At 36.8% G+C, this 26,719-nt stretch overlaps 1 protein-coding gene and 1 long non-coding RNA gene across 2 annotated transcripts in view; one reads left to right on the top strand and one right to left on the bottom strand.

Moving 5' to 3' along the window:
* The window catches only part of LOC117201334 (uncharacterized), a 154,734-nt gene extending 147,363 nt beyond the window's left edge, over nt 1–7,371 (bottom strand). The window contains exon 1 of the long non-coding RNA XR_004483336.2: nt 7,219–7,371. This is a non-coding gene — a long non-coding RNA (uncharacterized LOC117201334). The remainder of the gene's footprint in view (nt 1–7,218) is intronic.
* Nucleotides 7,372–7,427: 56 nt separating this feature from the next.
* LSM8 (LSM8 homolog, U6 small nuclear RNA associated) lies at nt 7,428–13,779 on the top strand. The gene is made up of 4 exons (XM_004269848.3): nt 7,428–7,551; nt 8,733–8,773; nt 11,266–11,393; nt 13,521–13,779. The coding sequence occupies exons 1-4, from the start codon at nt 7,521–7,523 to the stop codon at nt 13,609–13,611; spliced, it is 291 nt and encodes a 96-aa protein (XP_004269896.1). The 5' UTR covers nt 7,428–7,520; the 3' UTR covers nt 13,612–13,779.
* Nucleotides 13,780–26,719: the final 12,940 nt, after the last annotated feature.

The raw sequence follows: 26,719 nt of genomic DNA, 5'->3' as shown, positions 1-26,719 counted from the left end.
AGTGCCCACACCGGGGCCATTAACTTTAAATGACCTACCTCTTGTTTATATCACCGTCTTTATTTTGTCATTCTATTGGGCATTTCCCTTGGACAACAGTGTTAAAATTGCAGTGGAGCTGGACTGCTTAGGTTCAAAGATTGGCTTTGTTATTTACTAACAAAATGACTTTGGGGAAAATAAAACCCAGAGAAGAAACCAGCAGAACCACGAACATGTTCACAAGTGAGACGGAGGCTGAGAAGAACACCACTGAATGCCTCATCAAGACTTAAGATTTCAGTAAAGGTTGAACACGCACCCCTCCTCCTTGCCCTGACAGCCTCCACCTTAAGATAATACCAGTATAATGGGTAAGAAACACACATGAAGTAAATGGTAATCTAGGTTAAAGAAACCCATGCTTTACACCGAATCTCACTGTGGAGGAAATTATAGGGAGAAATTTAGAAAGACTTTGTGCCACAGAGAAAGACGGTCATGAGCAGTAGTACTTAAATTGTTCATAAAGGGTCAAATATTCTCCAAATCTCCTAGGTATAGTACAGCTACTTTCCTCAATGACTTTCTTTAGTCAAAATCCAGGAAGATAATAAATTAAGTGGTTGCATTATCTCCATTAATTTTCTATCGCTGTCATAACAAATTATCTCAAATTTTGTGGCTTAAAACAAGAAAACTTTATCGTTTTTACATTCAATAGGTCAGAAGTCTGGTATGGGTCTGACTGGACTAAAATCAAGGTGTTGGCAGAATGTGTTCCTTTCTGGAGGCTCTAAAGGAGAATCTATTTCCTGTTCACTTGGTTTACTGGCAGAATTCGGTATGCTTGCCTTTGTGGGACCAAAATACCTGATTTCTTGCTGGCTGTAAACTAAGGGCTGTTTCCAGCTAAAGACAACCAGCTGAAGTCCTTGGCTCCTGGCCCTCTTTCTCCAGCTTCAGAGCCATCAACAGTGGAACCAGTCATCATACACATCTCTCAGACCCACTCTCCTGCCTCCCTCTTCCAGTTTTAAGGATCCAAGTGATTAGAGTAGGGCCCACCCAGATAATCCAGAATATTCTCCCCACCCCAAGGTCTTTAACCTTAATTACATCTGCAAAATCCCTTTTGCCATATAAGGTAACAATCACAGGTTCCAGGAATTTGGATGTGGACATCCTTGGGGGGCCATTATTCTGCCTGCCACAATATCCTATTCGCTTTTGCTATTCTTCCCAGAGGTACTGATATCTGAAAAATATCGAGCTGCCTTTGAGTATATTCTTGGATATCAATTCCTTCTGATCTTTGAAAAAGTCTGCCTTACAAAGGCAGACAATGACATATCCATGGATATGGGCTGATGATCTGTAGATATAGACTCAAATTTTGTTTTGTGAGTAAAAGTTACTTTATTACTAATTACTGTAAAGAGCACTGAACTAGAATCTAGGAGGCCTTCACTGTAGGCTCTGCTATGTAACCCTCAGAGTCACTCAGCTTCTTTGGGACTCAGTTTCCTATCTACAAAATGAGAGAAGTGGACTTGGAAATTCCTAGATTTCCTTCTAGCTCTTAAAATCTAGATCCATGGTTTGAAAAAAGAAAAAAAAAATGGTAGAGGTGGGAGTGTAATTCTATTTTATGTATAAAACCAAATAATGGCAAAACTTATAAAATGAGAATTTTTCAGAAATAGTAAGGTAAAGCTTTGATTTTCTTTTACTCCATACATATTTTTATGTAATTCCAGGCATCTGCTTTCCATTAGTGACTCAAGGTAACTTAGTTTTTGTCAAGACAATTCTTATATACTTCACACTACCACACCATTTATCTTTCTGTACTTTCTCACATTATTCATACCTCACAGCCTAACCTCAGTATATCAATAAATTAGCTTTGATCTCTCGCAATATAACGTCTGCAACAAGTCTAAATAAACCTGTTCTTTCAGTGTGGATTATACCGTCACGAGTGAGTTCACGTTGAAGATCACAGACTTATTAATTTCTGCCATCAACATCATTTTCCAAGTTTGTCACGCCAAAATCACAGTAAAAAGGACAGTACAAATTTTATCTGTACTGCAATCCAAGCCGCTAAAGACATTCATCTTTAAAAGACAAGCAAAAATAACAAAAACAGCAAGTCAAGCACTCAGCTTAAAACAATGCTGCTTAATCTGCTTTGCAATAGTGATTACATAAAAATGGTAATTTACACACACAAACACACAAAAGAGATTGAAAAGGCTGAGGTCTGGGTGCTCCACTGGATTAGCTGTACTCTTCACATACTATTTAAATAAAGCTGCCCCAAGCGGTATGAATTCAAGCATCCTCTTAGGGCAAAGTCAGAGGTGACAATACCTGCCTACCTCAACCACAGGAGGAGATAAGTAAAATAGGGGTAGGTTAACCAAAGTCCAGATCTGAAGTGGAATATCAGAAGTCTGTTGTGCTACAGCACTGTCTGGTGTAATATGAATCAGCTCACATGTGACTGTTAAACAGGGGAGTAATGTTGGAATAGTGCAGAAAGCAGGGTGGTACATACATAATTTTTCCTAGCAATTTAATGTCTTGTGCTACCAAGAACCAACAGCTGAATATAAAGTCACACAGCTGACTGCATGACCACTCCTGGTCTGGAGAAATACAGTACCCAAATGACACCTGTTCACTGTGTGGCATCCTATTCTTCCCTCGGTTTAGCTCAGCCATGTGCTCCATTTTGATAGTGCTTATTTTGCATTTCTCCTAGATCTGCACAAAAGCAACAACAGACAATGGGTCAGAGCCATCTGTCTCTGGCATCTCTATATTTCCTGCAAACTTTACAACTGCAAAGTTTACAGCTGCAACGTCTGAGGATGATGCTCTCCTGCCCTTGCTTCCATCACTCAGCAGTGTCAATTCTTCCATATACCATCATTTTTCAAGCCCCCTTCAACTTTTTTTAAAGGTAAAACTCTCTAAGTTACTATAGCATTTCTTGTTAGGAATTTCACATGTCCTTTTAAATGTGCTATTCTCATTTGGATTGTTATTGTCTCTGTTAATGCTGTCCAGTGGTTCCCAAACTTTGCTCATGTTACCATCACTTGTGGAGCTTTTAGAATCCTGATGCCCAGGCTCTCCTCACACCATTTAATTCAGAATGTCTGCGAGTGGGAACCAGGGCATCAGTAGCTTTCAGAGATCCCCAGCTGTTTTCAATGAGCAGCAAAGTTTGAGAACCACTGCTCTAGTTCAGTTGTTCAGGGTTTGAGTGGTCTTTGCCAGACCTATTTTTTCCCTAAGGTCTGTTATTTTAAGTGAGCTATTTTTTTGAATGTGAGGATTTTCAGGAATGTACATGTCACATTGTAGCTGAAATGTTTATATTACTGTTTCAAGTTTCCAAAATATAAATAATGTAAAGAATGCATACACGTATATGTAAGTATTTTATTAATATGCATTATCCTTTATAAATGACACAGTGGGCTTCCTGAGATAGACTGGTTCTCCAGATGTTTAGGGTAAAGTGTTTGCCACTGCTAGTGAACCCAGCGTGTCTGGTGGCCTCACCACTGGCTGGTGCACAGTATGTGTCACACCTACACAGTTCTACAGCTTGGCCCCATGTACTTTATTAACAAGCAGCCCTGTCTTTTCCTGGGTCTCCCTACTCTTGCCATTCTGCCAGTTCACCAACCACTATCACTGTGCTGCCTGTGATTTGCTGTCTGCCTCCCTGCCTTTCTTAACCACTATCTTTGAATCACGTCTTCCGCCTTTCCATTCCTACTGCTACAAATCAGAAACTCACACCTGGAGTCTGGCTAGCCTTCTAATCCTCACTTCCTACCTCCACTGTAAATAATTAATGTCAGATTAATTTTCCTAAAGTGCATTTGTACTTTTTCTCAAGCCCCAATTTAAGTCTTACCTTTTTCATAAAACGTCCACGATTCTAACACATATCCACCTTCCCCTTCCTTAAGCAATTAAAATGTGCACTGCTCAATTTATCCAATCAGAAAAAAAGGCAGTGAGCAAAATAATGTAGTAGAACAAGCTCTGGGACTGAGAAAAAGGTTACCTGTGATGTAATCTATGTTCATGAGCAATAATAACTGACATGAATCGAGTGCTTATTATACGCTAGGCTTTACAAAATCACTTTTAGTCCTCCAACAATTTGATGATGTAAGTACCATCATTTCTCCATTTTACAGATGAGAAAACAGAGGCAAGAAGGTTAAGTAATCCACTCTAAGTCCCACAGGATCCAAATCCAAACAGGCTAGCTCCTGAGATAGTGTTCTTAATCACAATCCTATACTGCTTCTCGATTAGCAAGTTAGTTTAATTTTTCCCATCCCTTAAAAAATGGTGTTAAAAATGCCTGTCTTAATACCTTAAAAGGAAAAAAAACCCCATAATATATGAAAAACACTTCGTAATTTATACTGTTAAATGAACTAATATTTCCACATCAATTACCTTTCTTTATATTTTGGGATATCTATTATTTTTCCATACACTATTTCATAATTAGAGCTCTGTACCTGTTCAGGAATTTCCTTGTAAGGAGATACCAGGGTTTATTTATGTCCTTTTCTGCCTTGGAGAACCCTAGAAAGATCTATTCAATATATACTGCTGATTGGTTGACACTTTTGGAACTTATAGGAATACAAATCAATAAAAATAAAAGCTCATATCAAATTAGGTTAAAAGCAGTATTTTAATTTTCCAATAATTATCGTCATTTTTTCCCCATAAACCATTCACAGTAAAGTGCAAATTCAGTTTCCTCAGAATCTAGTATGAGTATGATTCTTCAGGTTAATGAAAGAATACAGGATACAAAGGGAGGTGAGTTATGCCCTGCTTCTCAGGAGAATCATTAACCAGAGAAAGACCCACTTTACATACCTTGGTTTCTACTAATGCAGCGGTCCCCAAACTTTTTGGCACCAGGGACCGTTTTCGGGGAGGACAATTTTTCCAAGGGTGGGGGAGGGGTGATTCAGGCGGTAAGGCGAGCGAGGGGGAGCCATGGGGAGTGGCAGAGGAAGCTTTGCTGGCTCGCCCACCAACAGCTCACCTCCTGCTGTGCGGCCCGGTTCCTAACAGGCCCTGGACCGGTAGCGGCACCGCAGGCCAGGGGTTTGGGGACTCTTGTACTAAGGGAAAGTAACTCCAGGAATGTCAGATATCTAGGGAACTCCTTTCTACCCTTTCCCATCTCTTTTCTGCCCTATTTTTGATAAATCTTGGCTGTTGTTCTAGATACGTGCCGTTGGATTACTAATGAGAGAGAGATTCATGAGTGGGTTGGGAAACATAAGAAATACTGAGCCAATCATAAGTGAACTAAATATAAAAAATTTTAGTTATCTGCTCAAAGTTTTGATTCAGAACTAATGGCATAAAATGAGTGCTCCATTAATAAAACAAAAAACATTCCAGCATACTTTTACTCCTCAGTAAAGAGTGACAGAGTATGGGTAGCGCTTTGAGAGATTTTTGAATTAAGCTCAAAATCTCATGGTACCCCTACTTAACTTTTTAGTTGTCAGATGTTTATATTATATCATTTCCCCCTGTTGGAACTTTAACTTAATTTTCCATTATGAGGTGTTGAACTCTCTATGTCTGTGTACTTCCAAGGTCACAACGCTAATTTAGATAAATCACATATGTAATGTTTGCATCCAGATATAACTCATTTTTGTCTTATTAAAGACTTTTCTTTATCCATAGGCTCTCTCCACATCTGTGATCATTAGTGACTACAGAAAACATAGTTTTAAGACGAATGTAAAAATTTTCAAACCAAAGAGATTTTGTGATGCTCCATAAACACTGCACATCTGTCATTTATCTGGCATATTAATTTAATGGAAACCACACAAGGTCATAAACTTGTATTATGATGAAATTAGTTCTGTAAGTTACTATATAATGTAAATGAACATTTTCACATATAAACACACTCTAAGAGATGAAACACTACATGGGTTATTGATTTTAAATACTTGGCACATTATTTTTTAAAAATTCCTTACTAATGATACCTCATTTATCACTAATTAGTACTTTGGTTTTTTGTGCAATGTCTAACATTTGCAAACCACACAGTATCTTCATTTTTTTAATTTATGGAAGATACTTTCATTTACCCGCCCTGCAGCATCCACCCCCCCCAAAAAAAAAAAAATAAACGGGACATGCACCACCTAATTCCTGACTACATGTGGTTTCGAACAGGTCAGAGTAAGTTTAAGTATATAAAATATTAAACATTTGGGAGTGATCTGTAGGTAATTTTGTGGGTATGCTGTAATGAAAACATATGCTGGATTTTTCAGAAGAAAACTGCTGACATTGCAAGAGTTTTCAAATCCTCAATTCTTCAGTTAAGAAATCACAAGTCTAACTGAAATCATAAGGCAATTTTGTACAAAGGGGAAATAACTCTCACTGGTATTTTGTACATAGATTCTTTCCTAACTTCAAGTCCTTTGAAGTTAGGGTACCACAGTAAAATAAATGACGTTTTCTAACACATATAAATACCCCAAATGATAAATGTAGCAGGATCTAAGGAAACTGAGGCCCAAATGAGTTGACGTTGCTTGTGCAAGGACACCCACACGATATGGTTAGCAGTGTTGGACTAGAACCGTCTGGTCCTTATTTAGAAGGCTCTTCCTGAATCAGTCCTTTCCAGGACTGCGCAGCAGACCTGCAGGCCTTTTAGTTACTAATTTCACCCTGAGGGGAGGGAGGCTGTGGCGTGGTAAAGGGAAGACTGTTTTCTAAGGGAGACTCACACTTTTCTATCTGGATTGTTTCTTACGTAAATGAGTAACAACGCCTCCGCGATGGAGCACTTTTAGAGGCAAATGCAAACTGTGCGAACATGCTTTTTGTTGCTGTGTTCTCCAGGCGTATATACCATATGGTTACAACGTGTGCAACTTTGCCCTAGGCCATTTAGCTTCTAGAAGGTTAATTTTCGGCCCTGTGGCAGGAAATTAGGGATTCCACTTCCCCGCGTCTACACTTCATACCAGAACAGCACTCATCTATTTCACGTGTGACGAAAACACCTTATTCCGTTGTCTCCCGCCTTGCCCGTCTTTTCTCAATATTTCCCCTTCGTAACTTCAGCCACATGGCCTTCCACTCCGCTATGAAGCCCGCTCGCCCACCGTCTCCCCACTACCCCACCTTCCGAAGGCTTCTTCCTTTCTTCCACCGCCTGCTCGCTTTGTCCCTCTCGGCTTCCGAGAACACCGCCCAGAAACACTGTAGAAATATACTGCGCATGCGCATTAAAACTAGTCGTCGCTTAGCCTCTTGGGGATGGTTGGCCGGGCTCTTTCAGTCTCTGATTCGCGGAGGCAGCAGTGCGGTACTCTCGCGGTATTTGCTGCCGCCAGTCGGCGGGAGCCGCTGCTAGTTCCTGGCGGGCTGTTTTAGCTCCTCTTGTCGCCGGTCCTGCTGTGTTGCCAGCTGCCGGGCCGAGCATCATGACGTCTGCCTTGGAGAACTACATCAACCGTATCCTCGAGCCGGTCACCACAGGCATTTGCTGGTGCTGTGGCGAGTCCCGCGCCTGCACCGGAGAGGACCGGTGCTGGAGAGGCAGGGGGTCGGGATCGGCGGGCGGTTGCGATACCCGGCAGCTGCGGGGCCCGGTATGCGGGTGCAGGGGTTAAGGATCTGGGACCCACCAATCCCGCCCCTGGGGCTGGAACCTCCCGCTTGTACGGGCCCAAGGTGTCTTTTATTTTTAATCTGAAAAAAAAAAACCCCACCAACGTGGTTATTCCAAACTTTTCCGTGTCTCTATAGAAATCAGCTATTGATTCATTCTTCCTGTTTCCCTGGGGCCTATACGTTCAGGTTTGGGAATAAGAGGAACAGTTTAACTAGCGGCAACGATGGTCGTGTAAATCTATGTGTTTTATTCATAGGCTTTGCTCGTTGTTCGAGGATAGCAAAAACTTTACAGATGGTGCAAAAATTGAATATCTGCCCCTTTACCACTTGAAATCTCAACTTCTTTGTTGATGGAATTTAAATAATGCTTGCTATTGTAATGGATCGTTTTGAGGGACAAATAACTTTAAAAAGCCCATGTGAATTACCCTATACAGCTGTTACTGTTTTAAAGTCTAGGAACGGAACACTGCATTGTGCTCTCATGTACAAATTTGGGACAAAAGTGAAATGCCAAAGGCTTTTAATGATGCAAGCATATTGGTACCTGTGACATTGAATATAGCTTCTTTTCTTTTGAATTCCAGAAGCCAGGTCCTGGAAGACAGTGTCTTAACGTGCTTGAAATCATTCAACATTGATTAGTTTAGCAACAATCCAATTTTCGTTTTAGAGATAAAGAAATAGGTATAAGAAAGGGAGAAATACCTTGCTCAACTGTCAAATTGGCAGTATTCCCCAATAAGAAAAGAGTAGCAAATACCCCAGCTGTTTTAAGATAGAATACACTGACCACACACAGAAACGGATGCTTTTTCTGTTTTTTCCCTTTTTTAAATTGTGTAAATGTCACACCAAATTGAAGAACATAAAGTATTTATGTTGTAAATGTGGCTGTGTTGAATAGTTATATCTTAATTCTGTTACCTTTTTCCTAGTAATTTAAACCATTTCCTTAGCAGATTTTAAGTTTTCAGTTTACATGCGCTGAGATACGCTTTCCTTGATTCAGTTATCAGGAACTGTTGCTGTCATTACTTCTGATGGGAGAATGATTGTGGTAAGTATTTGGCATATTCATTCTCTGCTTTCTTGTAGGCTTATTGGTTGTTAATTTTTATGTACCACCTCTGATCTCTAATGACTAGGCACCACAGTACACCTGCATTGCAGTTTTCTTATGACTCAGGTCTTTATCTCTTTGATAAATAGCTGCCAATCCATATTTTTTTTCATTCATAAACATTGTAAGTTACATACAAGGCTTCTAGAAGCTAGGATGGGTAATAGATTCTGCCCTCAGAGAACTTCTAGTCTAGTCTGCAGATATCTGCCTGTATTTTATAATATTTATCTTCCTCCTCCATCTTTTATTTCCTCCCCCGTTCAGTGTTCTGACAACCACTACCAGAATCATATAAGTTTTTTGAAATTTTGTGTATGGTTCTTAGAAACTTTTTTAAGATTTAGATACTACATCTATAAAATAATGAACATTTAAGACTTGTATGGTGTTGATATTCTTCAGATATTCTTAGGTTGTATGAGCTCTTGTTTTTTTGTAGAATGAATTATGATGAATGAATAAATTTATTTCATCTCATTTGTCCTTTTATCACAGTATCCCATTTTAATTCCAGAAAAATCTTGGATTCTCTCCTTGACCTGTTCCTTGATCTGAGGAATTTATCCCATGATTTTGGGCTACTTAATTTCTTCGTTTATAATTCATATGATTGTTCCAAAAAGTTTCCAAAACGTTTTAAGGCTGCTAAACTTTCTCTATTGTCTATCTAATTCCTATAGTTTAGTCTTTTATTTTTCCATTCTGCAGTTCTGTTTTTGTTTGTTTTGTTTTTAATCCTTGTGATTTTTTTCTCAGTGGATCCCTAAGTGACGATTACCAAAGTGTCAGACTTTGCCATTTATTAAACATATGTCATGTACCAGGCATGTTACGTGTGTTATCTCACTTAATCTCGGTACAGCTCTGTGAAAAAGAATTAACCCTGCATTCTAGGTTAGGAACCTAGCTCAGAAAAAGTGAGTTACTTTCCCAGAGTTACGTGGATATAAGTGGCAGAACCAAACTGGGATTTAAATTGAATTTGACTCCAAAAGCTAAGGCCAGTTGCCTTGCTTTCCTCTTAATCAAGAGAACAATCATGTTTTTGGTTTTGTTTTTAAGGTACTTCACATTGTATTGAGTCAAAAAATAAGGACAGTTTGAAATATTTTAATCTCATCTTAGAAGCCTATTGCTATTAACAAATATCTGTAAATAGTTTTTTATTTTGTAAAAACCTCAAGTTTAAATTTTCTTGTTTTTGTTAACAGGATAGATGATAAATTGGAAAATTTTATAGAAGAAGGAAAGCCATTTAAAAAGAGCATTTTTAAGTACTAAAAGAGCATTTTTGAGTACTAAAGTTCAGTAGTTGTGTATTTCTTTGACACATGGTTCACTTTATAGAATAGTTGCATGTAAAATGAAGCCAAGAGGCTATGTATGGATGTGGTAACAACTTTTTGCTAGTTCAGTATAGTAAATACTCCATATTTTGTTTCTCTTCCTAACATTAACTAATGTTTCTCTTCCTAGCTAACATTTTATTTCATTCTAATTTTATATATTTTGAATTTTAAAACATGAAACTTTAATGAGAAATTTAACCAACCAAAACCAATGTAAATTGATGTTTTTCAGAAACTTGAATAGCATCAGAGTTACCATGTTGTAATAGGCCCATGTCTTCCTTTTTTAAGAACCATGATTCTTCATAAAATTTTCTCTGAATATATCCTTCAAGAGTTTGAGGCCCATCACACTTTGGCATATACTAAGTACTCATTAAGCCTTAGCTATTACTACCAGTTGAAGTTTGTGTACTGATTTGAATCTCTGAAAAGTGGTAGATTATATTTGCTTGTTCACAGTAGTATAATATAGAAGTTTAGTGGTCTGGCTTTGAAGCAAGCCTTTCATGGTTCGAATTCTAGCTCTGCTAATTTCTGCCCATGAAACCTTGAGGGATTACTTCTCTGTGCCTCAGATTTTCTTGTCTGAAGTGGGAATGTTTGTAGTATCTACCACAAAGGGTAGAGATTAATTGAGATAATGTGTGCAGCATGTTTACTAGCATGTAACATGAAGTGATACTGTTACATTGCTATAGCTGCTGTGTAGTGGACTATTTCCCTTAAGTTTCCCTTGTTTTAGTTTGTATCTTTAGAATATTAGCTCCTGGACTACCTGGGCTTTTATGCTACTTCCTTGGAAATAAACTAGTACATAGGTGTCCTTTGTAATTCTCAACAACTCTGCGCACTAGTCAGAAGTGTGGTGGGTTCCCCACCGCCCCTCTTAAAAAACCAAGAGGTAAGTTTGGTGCCTGTTGATCATAAAGAGGTATTGTATTTTATAGAGAACTTATACATATTTAAAATAGGTACTTCTCTTGGAGTACCTCACAACTAAAATGGTGTCATTGAATTAACACATTCAGGTAAACCAGAATATTTGTCTTTTTCTCTTGAATGTTTTCTTTACAGGGAACACTGAAAGGTTTTGACCAGACCATTAATTTGATTTTGGATGAAAGCCATGAACGAGTGTTCAGCTCTTCACAGGGAGTAGAACAAGTGGTACTAGGTTTATACATCGTGAGAGGTGATAATGTGTAAGTAAAATATGTCTTTTTTAAAGGCAAGTTAAATATACTATAGGTGTACTGCCTTGCTATATGGAGAAGAGGTTTCTATCTACTGAGATTTGTCCATATTTCTAATAGTTAAGTAGCCCGGATAGGGTCCAGAAAGAGCCCTGCCTTACACTGAATACTTCATTGGAGAGGCTTCTTAAAATGTTCTTCCAAAGTACCCCTAATTCCAGAGGAACATAAATATACCTCCAGGGCCCAGGGCTAGGGTTTGAAAATGTCTTTGAAATCTCTTGTGTGAACAATTTTAAATAATGCTTTATAACATAGCTGTATTTATCCATTACTTACTTTTTTCTTCTAATTTTTTAGTATAATCGGCTTACTTAAGATGTCCCATGTTTATGTTGTGGCCTCAGTTAACTTGTGGCATTGATATGGCAGTTTGAGAAGATATATTTTAGTGGTAGCAATTTAAGAAAAGTGCAACAGTGTAGAACAGTACTGTCCAATACAACTTTTGGGGATGATGGAAATGTTGGATATCTGCATTGTCCACTATGGTAGGTACCAGCTGTGTGTGTGGCCATTGAGTACTTGAAAAGTAGCTGGTGTGACTGAACAACTGAATTTTAGATTTTATTTAATTGTAATTAATTTTAATAGTCACATGTGGCTAGCAGCTTCTGTATTAGTGCAATTATAGAGGTTAGAAGAGTGTTGAATCAGTTTTCTAGTGAGTACTGTTTAAAATTAAAACATGGCTGGAAGGCAGCAAAAGATGTATTAGCATCTCAGATTATTTTTTTGGACAAGTAGGATATGGAAGATAAAGGAATACTTTACTCATTTTATTTGTTTGTCTTAAGAAAATCACCTTTAGATGTATAAATCATTTGATCTTTAATCAGAAGTTTATAAAATATTCTGTAGAGATAATATTTAGGTGAAGTGAGCTGTAAAGGCGAACAGGTGGGGCCCAGGTCTCCTGACCAGAACAGCACTGATTGTTTATATTGGGGCTCTGCATAATAATTGATTTTAAGATGATTTCTCCTACTTTAATTTAAAAAAAAATTTTTTTTTTGAACTTCAATTAAAAAAAATTTTAAACATTGCTATAGACACAGTGGTATGCTGGAGCCAGCTTGTACTGGCTCACGGAAGCAGATTTTTATATTTTGGGGAATTTTGCAAGCTGGTTGGTTGATGTCTTTTTGGTAGCTTGAAATTGGCCATAGTGGGGGTATCTGCACTATGGATAGCAGTCAACACTGCAAATCAGCCTCCTCCTTTTCCTTGGAGAGCTAGTTTTAAAACATTTTCCAGCACTCCACTGTCTTCCATAAGGATTTTAAATGATACTAAATTTTTAACGATGGAATTAAGATCTTGATATGTTTCATATTGAAAAAACTTAATATATTCTCCTAAAGTTTGGTACTTCCCATTTATTAGAGAACTGAAGACTGTATACAGTTTAAAGCAAAATCGGGCAAATTCTGTATAACATTTGTCTATAGAATTTACTTTCATTAAAACCAAACAAATTTAAACAACCAATTTTTTATGTAATAATGTTTCATACATGTCCCATGGTCTGGATGTAACAATGACTGTATCCAGCTAGAGAGCCATGGCTTGGTTACCTAGCATGGTATTAGTGAAAATAATGTTATAGGTGTTATGTTAGTGTTGAATCAAGGAAAAATTTGTTGGCTTTAACCCTTGCCAATCACAACAAAAAATCATTTGTTAGATACCTAAGTATCTGTTCTATTATTATCTTTATGTGTGAAGAATTGTACTTCTTTTTGGTGTTGGATTTAAATTGAGTCAACTGAGAAATCATGAAAGGGAAACTAATAGATTTTATATGTACCATTGATGGATTTAGTTCATTGAAGTTACTCAAATAAAGACTCGTGATCCAGTCACACTATATGCAGTCTGTTCTTTAATATTCGTTCCTGTAACAATGTTGCCTTCAATTTATTTGGGTTTTGTGACTTTAAAAGTACAATTCACAACCTTATGAAAATGTTTGTTTTTCACCTTAAGTAGTAGTTCTTTTATACTGTCTTCTCTCAGTTTTAATCAGAAATGAGATTGTTTTAACTGATTTTTTTTTCCCTTAAACAATTACAGTGCAGTCATTGGAGAAATTGATGAAGAGACAGATTCTGCACTTGATCTGGGGAATATTCGAGCAGAACCTCTGAACTCTGTAGCACACTAAGGATAAACTACATATATTGGACATCTGTAAATCTTTGTACAGAAACTGATTATTCTGAGGATGATGGGCAGAATTTTTATGAAAGTGTAATTGTGGATTTTGACTCCATATTGATTCATTGTAATATGATATGTAAATTAAAATATTTCTACATTTTCTTGGAAAAAACTTTTCTTTTTGGCCTAAATCATACATTTGGTAGCTTGGTTTTATTTTTCTATTAAATAGTATAAAAATCTAATGATTATTTTGAGAACTTTTAGAAAAGACATTCTGCTATTTTAGTATTTATGGAAAACTAGTTGAAAAGAGAAATTCAAGTATTATATAAATTAAGCATACAAATACCATCAATAGTGCAGGATACATATGTTTCTGTCCCTGATTTTTAAGAAAGTCCCAGGAATGTAAATCTTGTCTTGTGCAGTTATCTGAACCATCCCCATTTATCACACTGCCCTGGTGGCTCCCTAGCATTTTAGAAGTGTGGGTAAAAGTGTGTTTGGTTGAGAAAAGGAAAAATGCTAACAAAGTTATATATTACCTGAAAAAATTGATTCCATGTGGTCTTAAAAGCCATCTTATCCTTTAAGAATTGGGGAATTTCTAGTATTAAAGGAGTTTTTTGTTATTTATAAACGTGAGTAAATAAATCTTAAGTTTATATTGAGGCAGTGCTTGCTATTATTGTCAACAACTTTTCATGACTCCCTAGTTCCATAAACCTGGTTTCAAAAGAAGTAAACCTGTTTTCTCCAAGCATGTCAGGCCTATTCTTTGGTTGATTATTGTAGTGAATCAATTAAGTAGATAAATGTCCCTCATCTACAAACAGGCTATTTTCTAAAACTCCCTTGTACAACTGGTTGTGTATACTTTTTCAAGAATCCATAGAAACAATGCTATAAGCAGTGTTTAGATATCCAGGCTAGTCCACAAAAATTCTCATCAAGTCATATGTAGGCCAAAGTGTGTGTAACATTGTGATAATAATAGAAAAATATTTACATTCTTGTAATTCAAACAAAATTTCAATATTTTCTTTTTTTTAATGAAAGTGTTTAAAATAGGAGTTGGCAAGCTTCTTTCGTAAAGATGCAGATAGTAAATATTTTAAGCTTTGAGGGCCATATGGTCTCTGTCACAGCTACTCAAATCTGTTTTGTAGCATGAAAATAGCCATAGATAATACATGACGAATAGCCGTGGCTGGGTTCCAATAAAACTTCATTTACAGTAACAGGTGGCAGGCTGGATTTGGCCAGTAGGCCATAGTTGCTGTCCCTTGGCTCAAAATGAAAAATACAAGCTCAATAAGAAGAGATGATGGCTAATTTGTATAAATTCTGAAAAGGGCTTCTGGAATGGATCCTTTCAGAGTTCAGAGGTGGGTTTCATCATATTTTTTAATATTGAAAACCCTACTTATTAAACATGGCAGTTTTTTGGTTCACAACTAAAACATTTTCCAGAGGAAAATATCTTCACATCTTCACAAAAGCAAGACTTGTAAGGAGAGAACTGTTGAGATAGTTTTGGTCATCAAGCACCATTACCCAGAATAACTTGGCTGATGTTCTGATGTTTAGGGTTGTCTCTGGGAGGATTAGAGGAAGGCTAGGTAGTACTGGCTATTCATAAATAATTTGGCTTTTGTAGTGTAAGGTTTTATGATCAATTTAGTAATAAAAAGAAAATAATGCAAAGTGGGTAAAGCAAACAGGCCACTTTAATTAGGGACTGTAAACCAGGTGTTCTGTTTAAATAAATAATGTATTTTAAATTGGTAAACTAATTCCAAAAGTCAAATAAGGAATATAGATCATTATGTATTCTAAGTATAAATGATGTCCAGAATCAGATGCTTTCTCAACATAGTTGATCTAACACAAATTACACATGAACCAGTAAACAAACCATAGGCCCTCTCCCTCACAGTAATGAGTTTCTAATATGATGTATTCTCCTTCTGAAATCTAAAATGCCTTGTCAAGATGTAATTTCCTTATTGATGCCAGAAAAATCATTTCCAGAATATGAATTGGATGTCTTTATTAATGGTTGGTGGGGGAAATGCATGAAAATACACCAAATGGTACATGGAATTCTTCATTCCTGGGTGCACACCGTAGGCTCTTTATGCTCATAACCCATTCAAGTTGGATTTCGTTTTTCATGAGCATTGTAAGGGAGCCACAATTATGAGTGGCAACGTGATTAATATGCAGTGTCAAGTCTTTTATATTCTTTAATGAGACTTTATTCTGTAATCAATTTCTTATTTATAAAAAAGGCTAAAATCAATTTTAACTTGCAATTACCTCTGTGCTTTGTGACTCAGACACTAAGCCCAACTTAATGAATCAAAGAAATTATTGGCAAAATATTTTCACTAAAGTTTTTTGTAAAGGGCAATTAACTGCAAAAAGGACTTAATTTGTTTCTTTTTAACTGAAAAGATACTATCTGTTTAAAACAAAGATAATCTTTTATTAATATTTGCTTTACTTAAACATCTGTTTAATACCTTTATAAAGTCATTCTAAATTTTTAACCTAATGCAGGCTATCCATGTCAACATTTTTCTCAGATGTGTAACATGAAAGATTTACCATGTGGATGAGAAAGTATACAGTCCCTTCATAATGGCATGTGAACCTATTTGTGTAGTAGCCACAGTTAAAAAGCAGTCCTTAACTGGCAGTATAGTGTATTCTGGGCCTTCACCTTCAAAATTAGTAGGGAACATTTACCAAGGGCATAGGATGTGCCAGGCATGATGCCAAGTGCTTACAATACTGATCATTTTACGTATGGGGAAACAGGCTCAACAGGGTTAAGTGTATTACAGGAGGTCATACTTGTGAATATCAGGCTCTTAAATCAACCAGGTTTTTGTACTCCTTATATAATATGGCCTAGCAGCAGCAAGTATAACCTCAAAATCTCTGCTGTCAAGTACCTCTCAGAAGCCTGAAGGAAATACTTAGGTATCTAAGGCAGTTCCCAAAGCTGCGTTGTGGACCATTTTCATTTGATTACCTGAGATGCTTTAAGTACTCTGGGGCCCTACTCTAACTGATTGTGGTTCAGTAGATCTGAAATGGATCAGAAAGGAATACTCACTAAAAAGCTAAGTAATGAAAGTGTGGTGGAATTACTAAAAGACCTAGCACTTGTCATATGCCTGGATGAATCCCCAATCATGCCTCAGAATCCTTACCTTTAAGACAGGGATAATACCTATCTTCCAGGGTGTGGCAAGTGAAAGTAGACTGCATTTAAAACGGTATGATTTGTGGGCTACAACAGTAAACAGCTATTATAGGTATTCAAAGACCAACGTGGAAAGGTTACAAACATGGGTCTTACCACTTTAGTTTTACAGAGTCCCACTTGCTATCATATCTCTAAGAGTTTGGAATATATAAATTATGAGGATTTCAGGTTAAATAGAAGGTATGTATAATAAGTTTATATTATTTTAACATATACAGTAAGATTAATTTGTTTTATGGCAATCATATTCTTGACAGAATGAAAATGAAAACTCAGAACACATGTAAACTGGGGCCTCTTCATTTTATAAATTTCCTTTTACTCAGTTTAAATTTTATCTTACTAATTTTTTTTTTTTTTTAAACTTGGGCTGTTATTCTCAGTTTCTACGTCATGGACAAATTTGATTAAAAAAATTACTTTCTGCTTACATATAAGATTGAAAAACGAATGTTGACAAGGCAGAGCTACCTCCATCCATGTTGATACTGATTCATTAAACAGCACAGTGCTCTCATTAAACCAGCTACAAATTCATTTAATTGCAAGATATTTAGTCCTTATCCTCCATCTTGTTTACAGGGATTATTCGTGTGAATTTGGTCAAATGCTTGATGTGATCTTCACTCCTCTCTGTAATGGGGAAGCTACATGACATGAGCATAGCTGGTCTTTGTGCATTGATGCTGCCTCCTAGTGATCACTGCTTTCTTTTCTACGTGTCCACAGACTTTAAAAAATAGATTTTGGAATTTTGTCAGGGACTTGTGTCAAGCTATTAATGCATGCTAGATAATTGCTCAAAGCTGTGGATATACCAGGGAACAATATTAACAAGTCTCTTGTCCTTGTGAAGCTTATATCTATCTATGTAGTACCTCAAGCAAACCATCCTGACTCAGAAATTTACTGTCCAAGGTCATGAGTTGTTTCATCAAATTCTTTCAGAACTCTACGATAACTTATGGGGCTTGAGTTCATTTAAAGTAACTAGAAACTGACTTTTTAAGTGGATATAATTCATATGAATCATTTTCCCAACTTTTTTTCTGTTTTAGGATTGCAGAGTCTCTGTAGGTTGCATAACACTAAGGATAAAGGCAAACTAGGACTTGACCAGCAGTCTTCTATCATTAGTTAACAGTATACCATCTGCTGCCTACTATCATCATTTGGTGAATGGAGAAGGAGAGGACTATTCTTTAAGACATCTTTCAGATCTTTTCTTAGGTTTAGCATTAAAAAAGCATCCAATTTTTGTACTGATTTTTTGTTATGCCCTTTTACTTCCATCTTTTTTGTACATCTTTCTTTTTTAAACATCCTTTTATTTTATAAATGTATTACTTGCCAGAAATGACACAGGTCAAGTATTGGTAAAACTAGGATCAAAATCCCATCTTACTATTTCTACTCTGGTGCTCCTTCAGCTCTGTGATGTGGCTTCTTCTGTCTTATCATAAGGGTGATTTTCAATTATACTGTAAACATTTTGTTTTTAGTTTTCTTTTCCCAATATGCTGGCTTTACAAATACCATATAATGAAAATGGTACCAACTTGTTACTATATTTGAAGTATGTTGAAAGGAAAAGAATCCAGGAGCAGGGGTTGGGGGTAAGAGACATCTCAGGGGTTACAACACATTGTCATTTATGAAAACAAAGTATTGATTACTACTTTATCTATGAAACAGAATGAACAAACTCTAGGCCCAATCAGGTTTCTCAGGGAAAAAAATTTTAAAAGCAAACATATAGCTAAATCAGATTTCACGAAGTATCTCTTAACTTGATCCTGTATCTGGATACTATTAATGCAAAGATACTATGGGGAGAGGAATGGATTTGGGAGCCTAGCAGGCTTGGAATTAAATTATGGTTCAGCCACTTCTTAACTATGGGATCTTGGGCCAATTAATCAATTTTCCTGAACAGCAATTTTGTAATTAATAAAAAGAAGAAAATGATAGCATGGCATCCTTGCAAAGCTAATATGATGGTTATGCAGAGAGTGTAAGTTAACCACATAATATGGTATCTAGACCAGAGTAAAACACTGAATAAATGTTAGTTCCATTTCTTTTCATTTCCCTATTTAAAAGGTAATGAATTGAAGGAGTAAAACCATATGATCACCTCAATAGATGCAGAGAAAGCTTTCAACAAAATTCAACACCCATTTATGATAAAAACCCTCCAGAAAGTAGCCATAGAGGGAACTTACCTCAACGTAATAAAGGCCATATATGACAAACCCACAGCCGACATCATCCTCAATGGTGAAAAACTGAAACTATTTCCACCAAGATCAGGAACAAGACAAGGTTGCCCACTCTCACCACTATTATTCAACATAGTTTTGGAAGATTTAGACACAGCAATCAGAGAAGAAAAAGAAATAAAAGGAATCTAAATTGGAAAAGAAGAAGGAAAGCTGTTATTGTTTGCAGATGACATGATATTATACATAGAGAATCCTAAAGATGCTGCCAGAAAACTACTAGAGCTAATCAATGAATTTGGTAAAGTAGCAGGATACAAAATTAATGCACAGAAATCTCTTGCATTTCTATACACTAATGATGAAAAATCTGAAAGTGAAATGAAGAAAACACTCCCATTTACCATTACAACAAAAAGAATAAAATACCTAGGAATAAACCTACCTGAGGAGACAAAAGATCTGTATGCAGAAAATTATAAGAAACTGATGAAAGAAATTAAAGATGATACAAACAGATGGAGAGATATACCATGTTCTTGGATTGGAAGAATCAACATTGTGAAAATGACTATACTACCCAAAGCAATCTACAGATTCAATGCAATCCCTATCAAACTACCAATGGCATTTTCCACAGAACTAGAACAAAAAATTTCACAATTTGTGTAGAAACAAAAAAGACCCCGAATATCTAAAGCAATCTTGAGAAAGAAAAATGTACCTGGAGGAATCAGGCTCCCTGACTTCAGGCTATACTACAAAGCTACAGTAATCGAGATAGTATGGTACTGGCACAGAAACAGAAATATAGATCAATGGAACAGGATAGAAAGCCCAGAGATAAACCCACGCACCTATGGCCACCTTATCTTTGATAAAGGAGGCAAGAATATACAGTGGAGAAAAGACAGCCTCTTCAATAAGTGGTGCTGGGAAAACTGGACAAATACATGTAAAATAATGAAATTAGAACTCTTCCTAACACCATAGACAAAAATAAACTCAAAATGGATTAAAGACCTAAATGTAAGGCCAGACACTATCAAACTCTTAGAGGAAAACATAGGCAGAACACTCTATGACATAAACCACAGCAAGATCCTTTTTGACCCACCTCCTAGAGAAATGGAAATAAAAACAAAAATAAATTGTACCTGGTGAAAATTAAAAGCTTTTGCACATCAAAGGAAACCATAAACAAGACGAAAAGACAACCCTCAGAATGGGAGAAAATATTTGCAAATGAAGCAACTGACAAAGGATTAATCTCCAAATTTTACAAGCAGCTCATGCAGTTCAATGTCAAAAAAACAACCCAATCCAAAAATGGGCATAAGACCTAAATCGAGATTTCTCCAAAGAAGACATACAGATTGCCAACAAACACATGAAAGAATGCTCTACATCATTAATCATTAGAGAAATGCAAATCAAAACTACAGTGAGGTATCATCTCACACTGGTCACAATGGCCATCATCAAAAAATCTACAAACAATAAATGCTGGAGAGGGTGTGGAGAAAAGGGAACCCTCTTGCACTGTTGGTGGGAATGTAAATTGATACAGCCACTATGGAGAACAGTATGGAGGTTCTTTAAAAAACTAAAAATAGAACTACCATACGACCCAGCAATCCGACTGCTGGGCATATACCCTGAGAAAACCATAATTCAAAAAGAGTCATGTACCACAATGTTCATTGCAGCTCTGTTTACAATAGCCAGGATATGGAAGCAACCTAAGTGTCCATCGACAGATGAATGGATAAAGAAGGTGTGGCACATATATACAATGGAACATTACCAGCCATAAAAAGAAATGAAATTGAGTTATTTGTAGTGAGGTGGATGGACCTAGAGTCTGTCATACAGAGTGAAGTAAGTCAGAAAGAGAAAAACAAATACTGTATGCTAACACATATATATGGAATCTAAAAAGAAAAAAAAAAAAATGGTCGTGAAGAACCTAGGGGCAAGATGGGGATACAGACGCAGACCTACTAGAGAATGGACTTGAGGATCTGGGGAGGGGGAAGGGTAAGCAGGGACAAAGTGAGAGAGTGGCATGGACATATATACACTACCAAACGTAAAATAGGTAGCTGGTGGGAAGCACCTGCATAGTACAGGGAGACCAGCTCGGTGCTTTGTGACCACCTAGAGTGGTGGGATAGGGAGGGTGGGAGGGAGGGAGATGGAAGAGGGAAGAGATATGGGGATATATGTACATGTATAACTGATTCACTTTGTTATAAAGCAGAAAATAACACACCATGGTAAAGCAATTATACTCCAATAAAGACGTTAAAAAAAAAAGTGATGAATCAATCTATAAAGTCCTACCTGTTTAATGTCTTCTTTAGAACTCTCTTCCATTACTAAAAAGTAAAATGAATTTGAATCAGCAATAGAAAAATACATGATAATATTAAGAACATAATACTCTTACACTTTGCCACAAAGTATCCCTTTGGAACACACCTGAAGAATATACCAGAGTGAATATTGATTATACTATTGGTAGGCAATTGGTGCATTAAAATCTCTCACCTCCCTACCATCACAATCATTGTATGTCAGAGAATGTGATTTAACAAAATTTGATACCTAGAAGTGAATTACAGTTATCATAATCCTAACCTAACCCTGTCAAATCAGAAAATGGCATCATGACACAGAATTGGTATCACAATTGCAGAATAACAAATTTAAACAGCATGATGATTTTTCTGGACCTTTTCCCCTAGGGGCAGTAAGAAGACAGCACACTTACTTCACTATAATTCTTTAGTCTAGGGAGGGAATGTAGGTAGAGACTGTTCAGGATAGCATGAAGCCCCCATCATAAGGCCTAGAGTCACCATATTTCTCAGTATGGCAGGTAACAGAAAACAGATAAGAGATAATGATCCTTTCAAAAACTTTCCAGCTGCCAGGGGAGAGGAGTGCAAAAGACACCAATGTATTTACTTTTTATTTTTCTTCTCAGAACGATGCTAGTAAACTCATTTAGCCCTAGCCATTTTATCTACTTTGTGAATTGAATTCTGCAAATTTGGCTATTTGGTGTTTTCTCTCTCTTGGAGGAACAAATAAAATGTCCCATGTTAAGAACTTACCTACTCTGAACTAACTCTCATTGGAGGTTATACTTAATGAGGTAAGTTTAAGATGAATCATTGAGGAGGTGGTGGCAATCTGCCAGAGGGGAACCTGCCAGATATGCAAATAGCAATTGATATCAACATATTCAAGCTACCAGAGTAAGGCACCATGTGTCCCTCCTAGTGGAAGAGATTCTTATTTGCACCATGTAAGCCAAAAAGGTGTCATTTAAAAAAAGTACTTTTCAGGCTAGAGAAACTAGTTGTAGAAACTAGATTGTGTGGCACAGATTATCCAGGTTCATCTATCAAGGGAAGAGGACCAGTGAGGAGCATTTGAAACAGTATTTATCGTCAATATTGACTCTCTTTCCAATAAAGAGATGATAATGAAAGTGTTTGTGATTCTAGTTTTTAAGTGGTGACCTCTTGAGATTCTCTCTTCTTGGTGCTAGAGAGGCTGGACTCTTAGGTAGCAGGATGGGCCAAAGAGTCAGTGCAGTGTGATGTCACTTTCTAAATCCTTTCCATCATCATGCTTTGTCAGCTTGCAAGGCATTATGATGAGCCTTATGCCAAAGGACAAAGAAAACCTTTTCCATTAACTTGGCATTTTAAAAAACCATTTAAAAAGCTACCCACTGATCTTCCTATTACAGAATGTTGTCGCATGACTTAGCTGCCTTGAAAATTGAATATAAAGATCAAACTTAGACCATGTAGATACTACCCCCAAAGTAGAAACATATGGAAATACAACACAAATAATTTTAAGTGTATATTGAGGTAAGAAAAAGACTTTTTTATGCTCCAATATTAGAGAAATACCAGTATACTTAAAAGACACAAGAATTATTTGAGTGAATAAATGAATGAATGAAAATTATGTTTTCCTTAGAAAAGATTTTTGAAAAACTATAGAAATTAACTCTACTCTATAGTGAGTACCATGACAATCAGAACTACATCTAATTCATGCTTGTATTTTTGACACCTAATAAAATGCCTGATGTATAGAAGATCTACAAAATTGAGACTAAACTAATGGTGGCTTCATACAGTTGTTCAGGTCATGCACTGCACAAGTTACCACGTCTAAGAGGCACCATTTTCATTGCAGCATTTTTGTCTTTGTGACATATTTTTGTACTTCTATTAAAACTTTGAGTTAGGTCCAGAGATGGGCTCTTTGTACATTTATTATACAAACATAACTCTTCTGGCTGATGGCAATAAAGTATCTTGTTCTAACAAAATTAGTAAATGTTATGTACTGGATGCTTGTGTCCCTCCAAAATTCATGTGTTGAAACCCTAATCCCAATGTGATGATATTTGGAGGTGGGGCCTTTGGGAAGTAATTGAGTCATGGGAGCCCTCCTGAATGGGATTAGTGCCTTTATAAGAAAAGGCCAGAGACAGCTAGCTCTTTCAGCCATATGAGGACATAGCAAGTAAACCAGGAAGAGGGCCCTCACAAAGAACCTAACCATTCAGGCACCCTGATCTCAGACTTCCAGCCTCTGGAATTGTGATAAAAAATGTTTGTTGTTTAAGCTACCTAGTCTATGGTAATTTGTTATGGCAGTCTAAATTGATTAAGAAGTAAATCATAATGATTAGCCAACAAATAGTAGAAAAGTATTTTGTTCTAAGGGGAACAAAACATTCTCTTCAAATTATGAAAGAGAAAGGTCAATAATTGTTAATGCAGCCACATATAACTTGTGATTCTCAATAAAGAATTGCTTTAATAATTTCTATACTGATCGCAAAAGTAAATTAAAATATAATATCTTGTTGGTATTAGTGTACACCATCTAAACCTGATTTTTTTTTTTTTTTTTTTTTGGCTGCTTTGGGTCTTTGTTGCTGCGCGTGGGCTTTCTCTAGTTATGGTGAGCAGGGCCTGCTCTTCGTTGTGGCACACAGGCTTCTCATTGCGGTGGCTTCTCTTGTCACGGAGCAGGGCTCTAGGCACACGGGCTTCAATAGTTGTGGCACACGGGCTCAGTAGTTGTGGTGCACGGGCTTAGTTGCTCCGTGGCAGGTGGGATCTTCCGAGACCAGGGCTCGAACCCGTGTCCCCTGCATTGGCAGGCAGATTCTTAACCACTGCGCCACCAGGGAAGCCCTAAACCTGACATTTCTTATTGCAGTTTGTATTGTTTTCTGTTTGTTTAAAGTCCCAGTTTAAAAACAGTTGCTTTTCTTACGAATAAATCACTATGCCATTTATTATAAATGATATGACTTAATAATCATTAGAAATAATTTGTTGTAAAAATAATAAACCCATTTTATAACAAGTCCAATTTATTTGTAATTATAGAGAAACAAATGACATACATAATTACTTCCTAATTTGTGCAAAGGCACCATATGGGTTTAATGAACTTAGTGAACTTTTGAAACTAAAGAAATTTCCCTTCAGACATTATTATTTTAGACTTTAACAATTACCTTCTTAAATAACCACAAATTTAGAATTTCAAGAAAGAAAAACTAGCAATGAAATTTACATATTGATCTTTAAATAGCTCTTTCATTATCAAAACTTTCATAAGCCTACTTTCTGTATCTTTAGCAGGAACACCAACAGAAAATCCACTGAGAAGTTTTAACTGCATAGCTATGTTTGAAATGAAGCATACTGGGATCTCTTTTATTATTTTTCCTGAGAAGTTACATGGGAATTGTTATTTAGGAAAAAAATGCGATAAATAACATTGCTCTTTTAATACTCTTATAAGGTACTAACCATATTACATAATACTCATGTATCTGATAATAGAAGAGACAGCAGCTCATTATTCTATTAATAATAATTGTATAAAATTAGCATATAATTATCTATACATTTCAAATTTCTGAGCTGTACTAGCTTTATATTAGCATATAAGTGAAAAATTATTCTCAGGTCATCATGAATTGAAGGTGGTGCAGCTCATAAAATTAACCAGAGGTAGTGTGATATGACAGGAGGAGTCCTGAAGTCCTGAAGCTTATCAGTTCTTGTCCCAGTTCTAACACAGCTAATTTTTTTTGGTCAAGTAATGCAAATGAGAGAGATGATGTTGGCCTGGACTACAGTGATATCAGTGGTCAAATTCTGTATGTATTTGGAAGTACTGCATGCAGGTTTTGCTAACTGATTAGATGTGGCCTTTGAAAAAGAAAGAAGTCAAGGATGACACTAAAACTTTTGACCTGAGCAACATGAAGAATGGAGTTACCTGCTCTTAAGCAAGATAGACAGTGACAGATTGGAATGTCAGGATGTCAGCTGAGACATGTTAAGCACGAGATGCCTATAGAGTCTATAGACAACTGGATATACCAGTCCGGAGTTCAGGGAAGGGAACCAGACTGGAACTTCCAGATTTGGAGTTGACATTGCATAGATGGTATTAAAGCCATGGGACTGAATGAGATCACCCAGAAGGGAATATGGATAGGGGAAGAAATCAAATGGATTCTGGATATATTCTGTAGTTAGAATTGACAGAATTTGCTGGCAGTTTAAATGTAGGTGTACAAGATAAGATTCAAGGATGACTCCAAGGATTTGGGGGGAAAATGAAGCTAATCATGGACTGATCCTGGGGGTCTCCGAAATAGACTGAAGAGGAATGGTTAGGAGGGAAGGAATGAAACCAGGGAAGCATGACGTCTTGGAAGCCAAGTGAAGAAAGTGTTTCAAGGAGCAAGCAATAGATTAACATGATTAACATGAAAACTGAGAAATGGCAATTGGAGATCATGGTCAATCGTACTTAAAGCAGTGTGGATTGAGAGAAATGGGAAAACAGGGTAATGATGGGAACTTAAGTGAGAACAGAAGAATGTAGACAGAGATTACAAGATTATAGACAATTCTAAGTCTTTTTGCTGTAAAGGAAAGAAATGAGGCAATGGTTGCAGGGGGAGGTGGGTCAGTTTGTTTGTTTTAGGATGGACAAACACTAGCATGTATTTATGTTAATAAGAATGTCATCAGAGAGGGAAACTTTAACGACACGCGAGAAAGCAGGGGAGGGGGGTTGCTGAAGCAATACAGAGGATGGGCTTCTAGTATGTAAGCGAAGTGCTGGCCTTTGCTAGAACATGGATATCAACATGAACAAGAGAGAAGGTAAAATATTTTTTGGCAAGGTGTCGATAGGTGGGTAGATGTCCTGGTAGCCTGCAGAATTTCTCTTCTGATTAACTCACTTTTCTCAATGGATCAGGAAGCCAGGTCATCAGCTGAGAATGAATTCAAAAAGAGAATATATGAAGTGTTCAAGGAAAGTATAAGTGTGAATGGATCAGGCAAGTATCTAAGGATTGCTGGGAAGCATACCAATCCATTTCAGGTGGGTTTTCATGAACTGAAAGTGAGAAAAGACAGCATGGATTTGTTTTTTCCTTTAGTCACAACCAGTGGCTTAGGGCAGACATGTTTAGATGGGAGTTTTAGATTTAACCAGTTCTGTGGTTTAGGTGGACAAGTAAGAAA

Source organism: Orcinus orca, chromosome 9 (assembly GCF_937001465.1).
Source record: "Orcinus orca chromosome 9, mOrcOrc1.1, whole genome shotgun sequence".
Classification (NCBI taxonomy): domain Eukaryota; kingdom Metazoa; phylum Chordata; class Mammalia; order Artiodactyla; family Delphinidae; genus Orcinus; species Orcinus orca.
This window is presented reverse-complemented; position numbering and strand designations above follow the sequence as displayed.

Bases quoted from the DNA above. Each gene is read 5' to 3' on its own strand.
- LSM8 (XM_004269848.3), top strand. From the start codon at position 7,521: ATGACGTCTGCCTTGGAGAACTACATCAACC. The intron at 7,552-8,732 runs GTATCCTCGAGC...TTCAGTTATCAG, and splicing joins CTTGGAGAACTACATCAACC to GAACTGTTGCTGTCATTACT. The intron at 8,774-11,265 runs GTAAGTATTTGG...TTTTCTTTACAG, and splicing joins CTGATGGGAGAATGATTGTG to GGAACACTGAAAGGTTTTGA.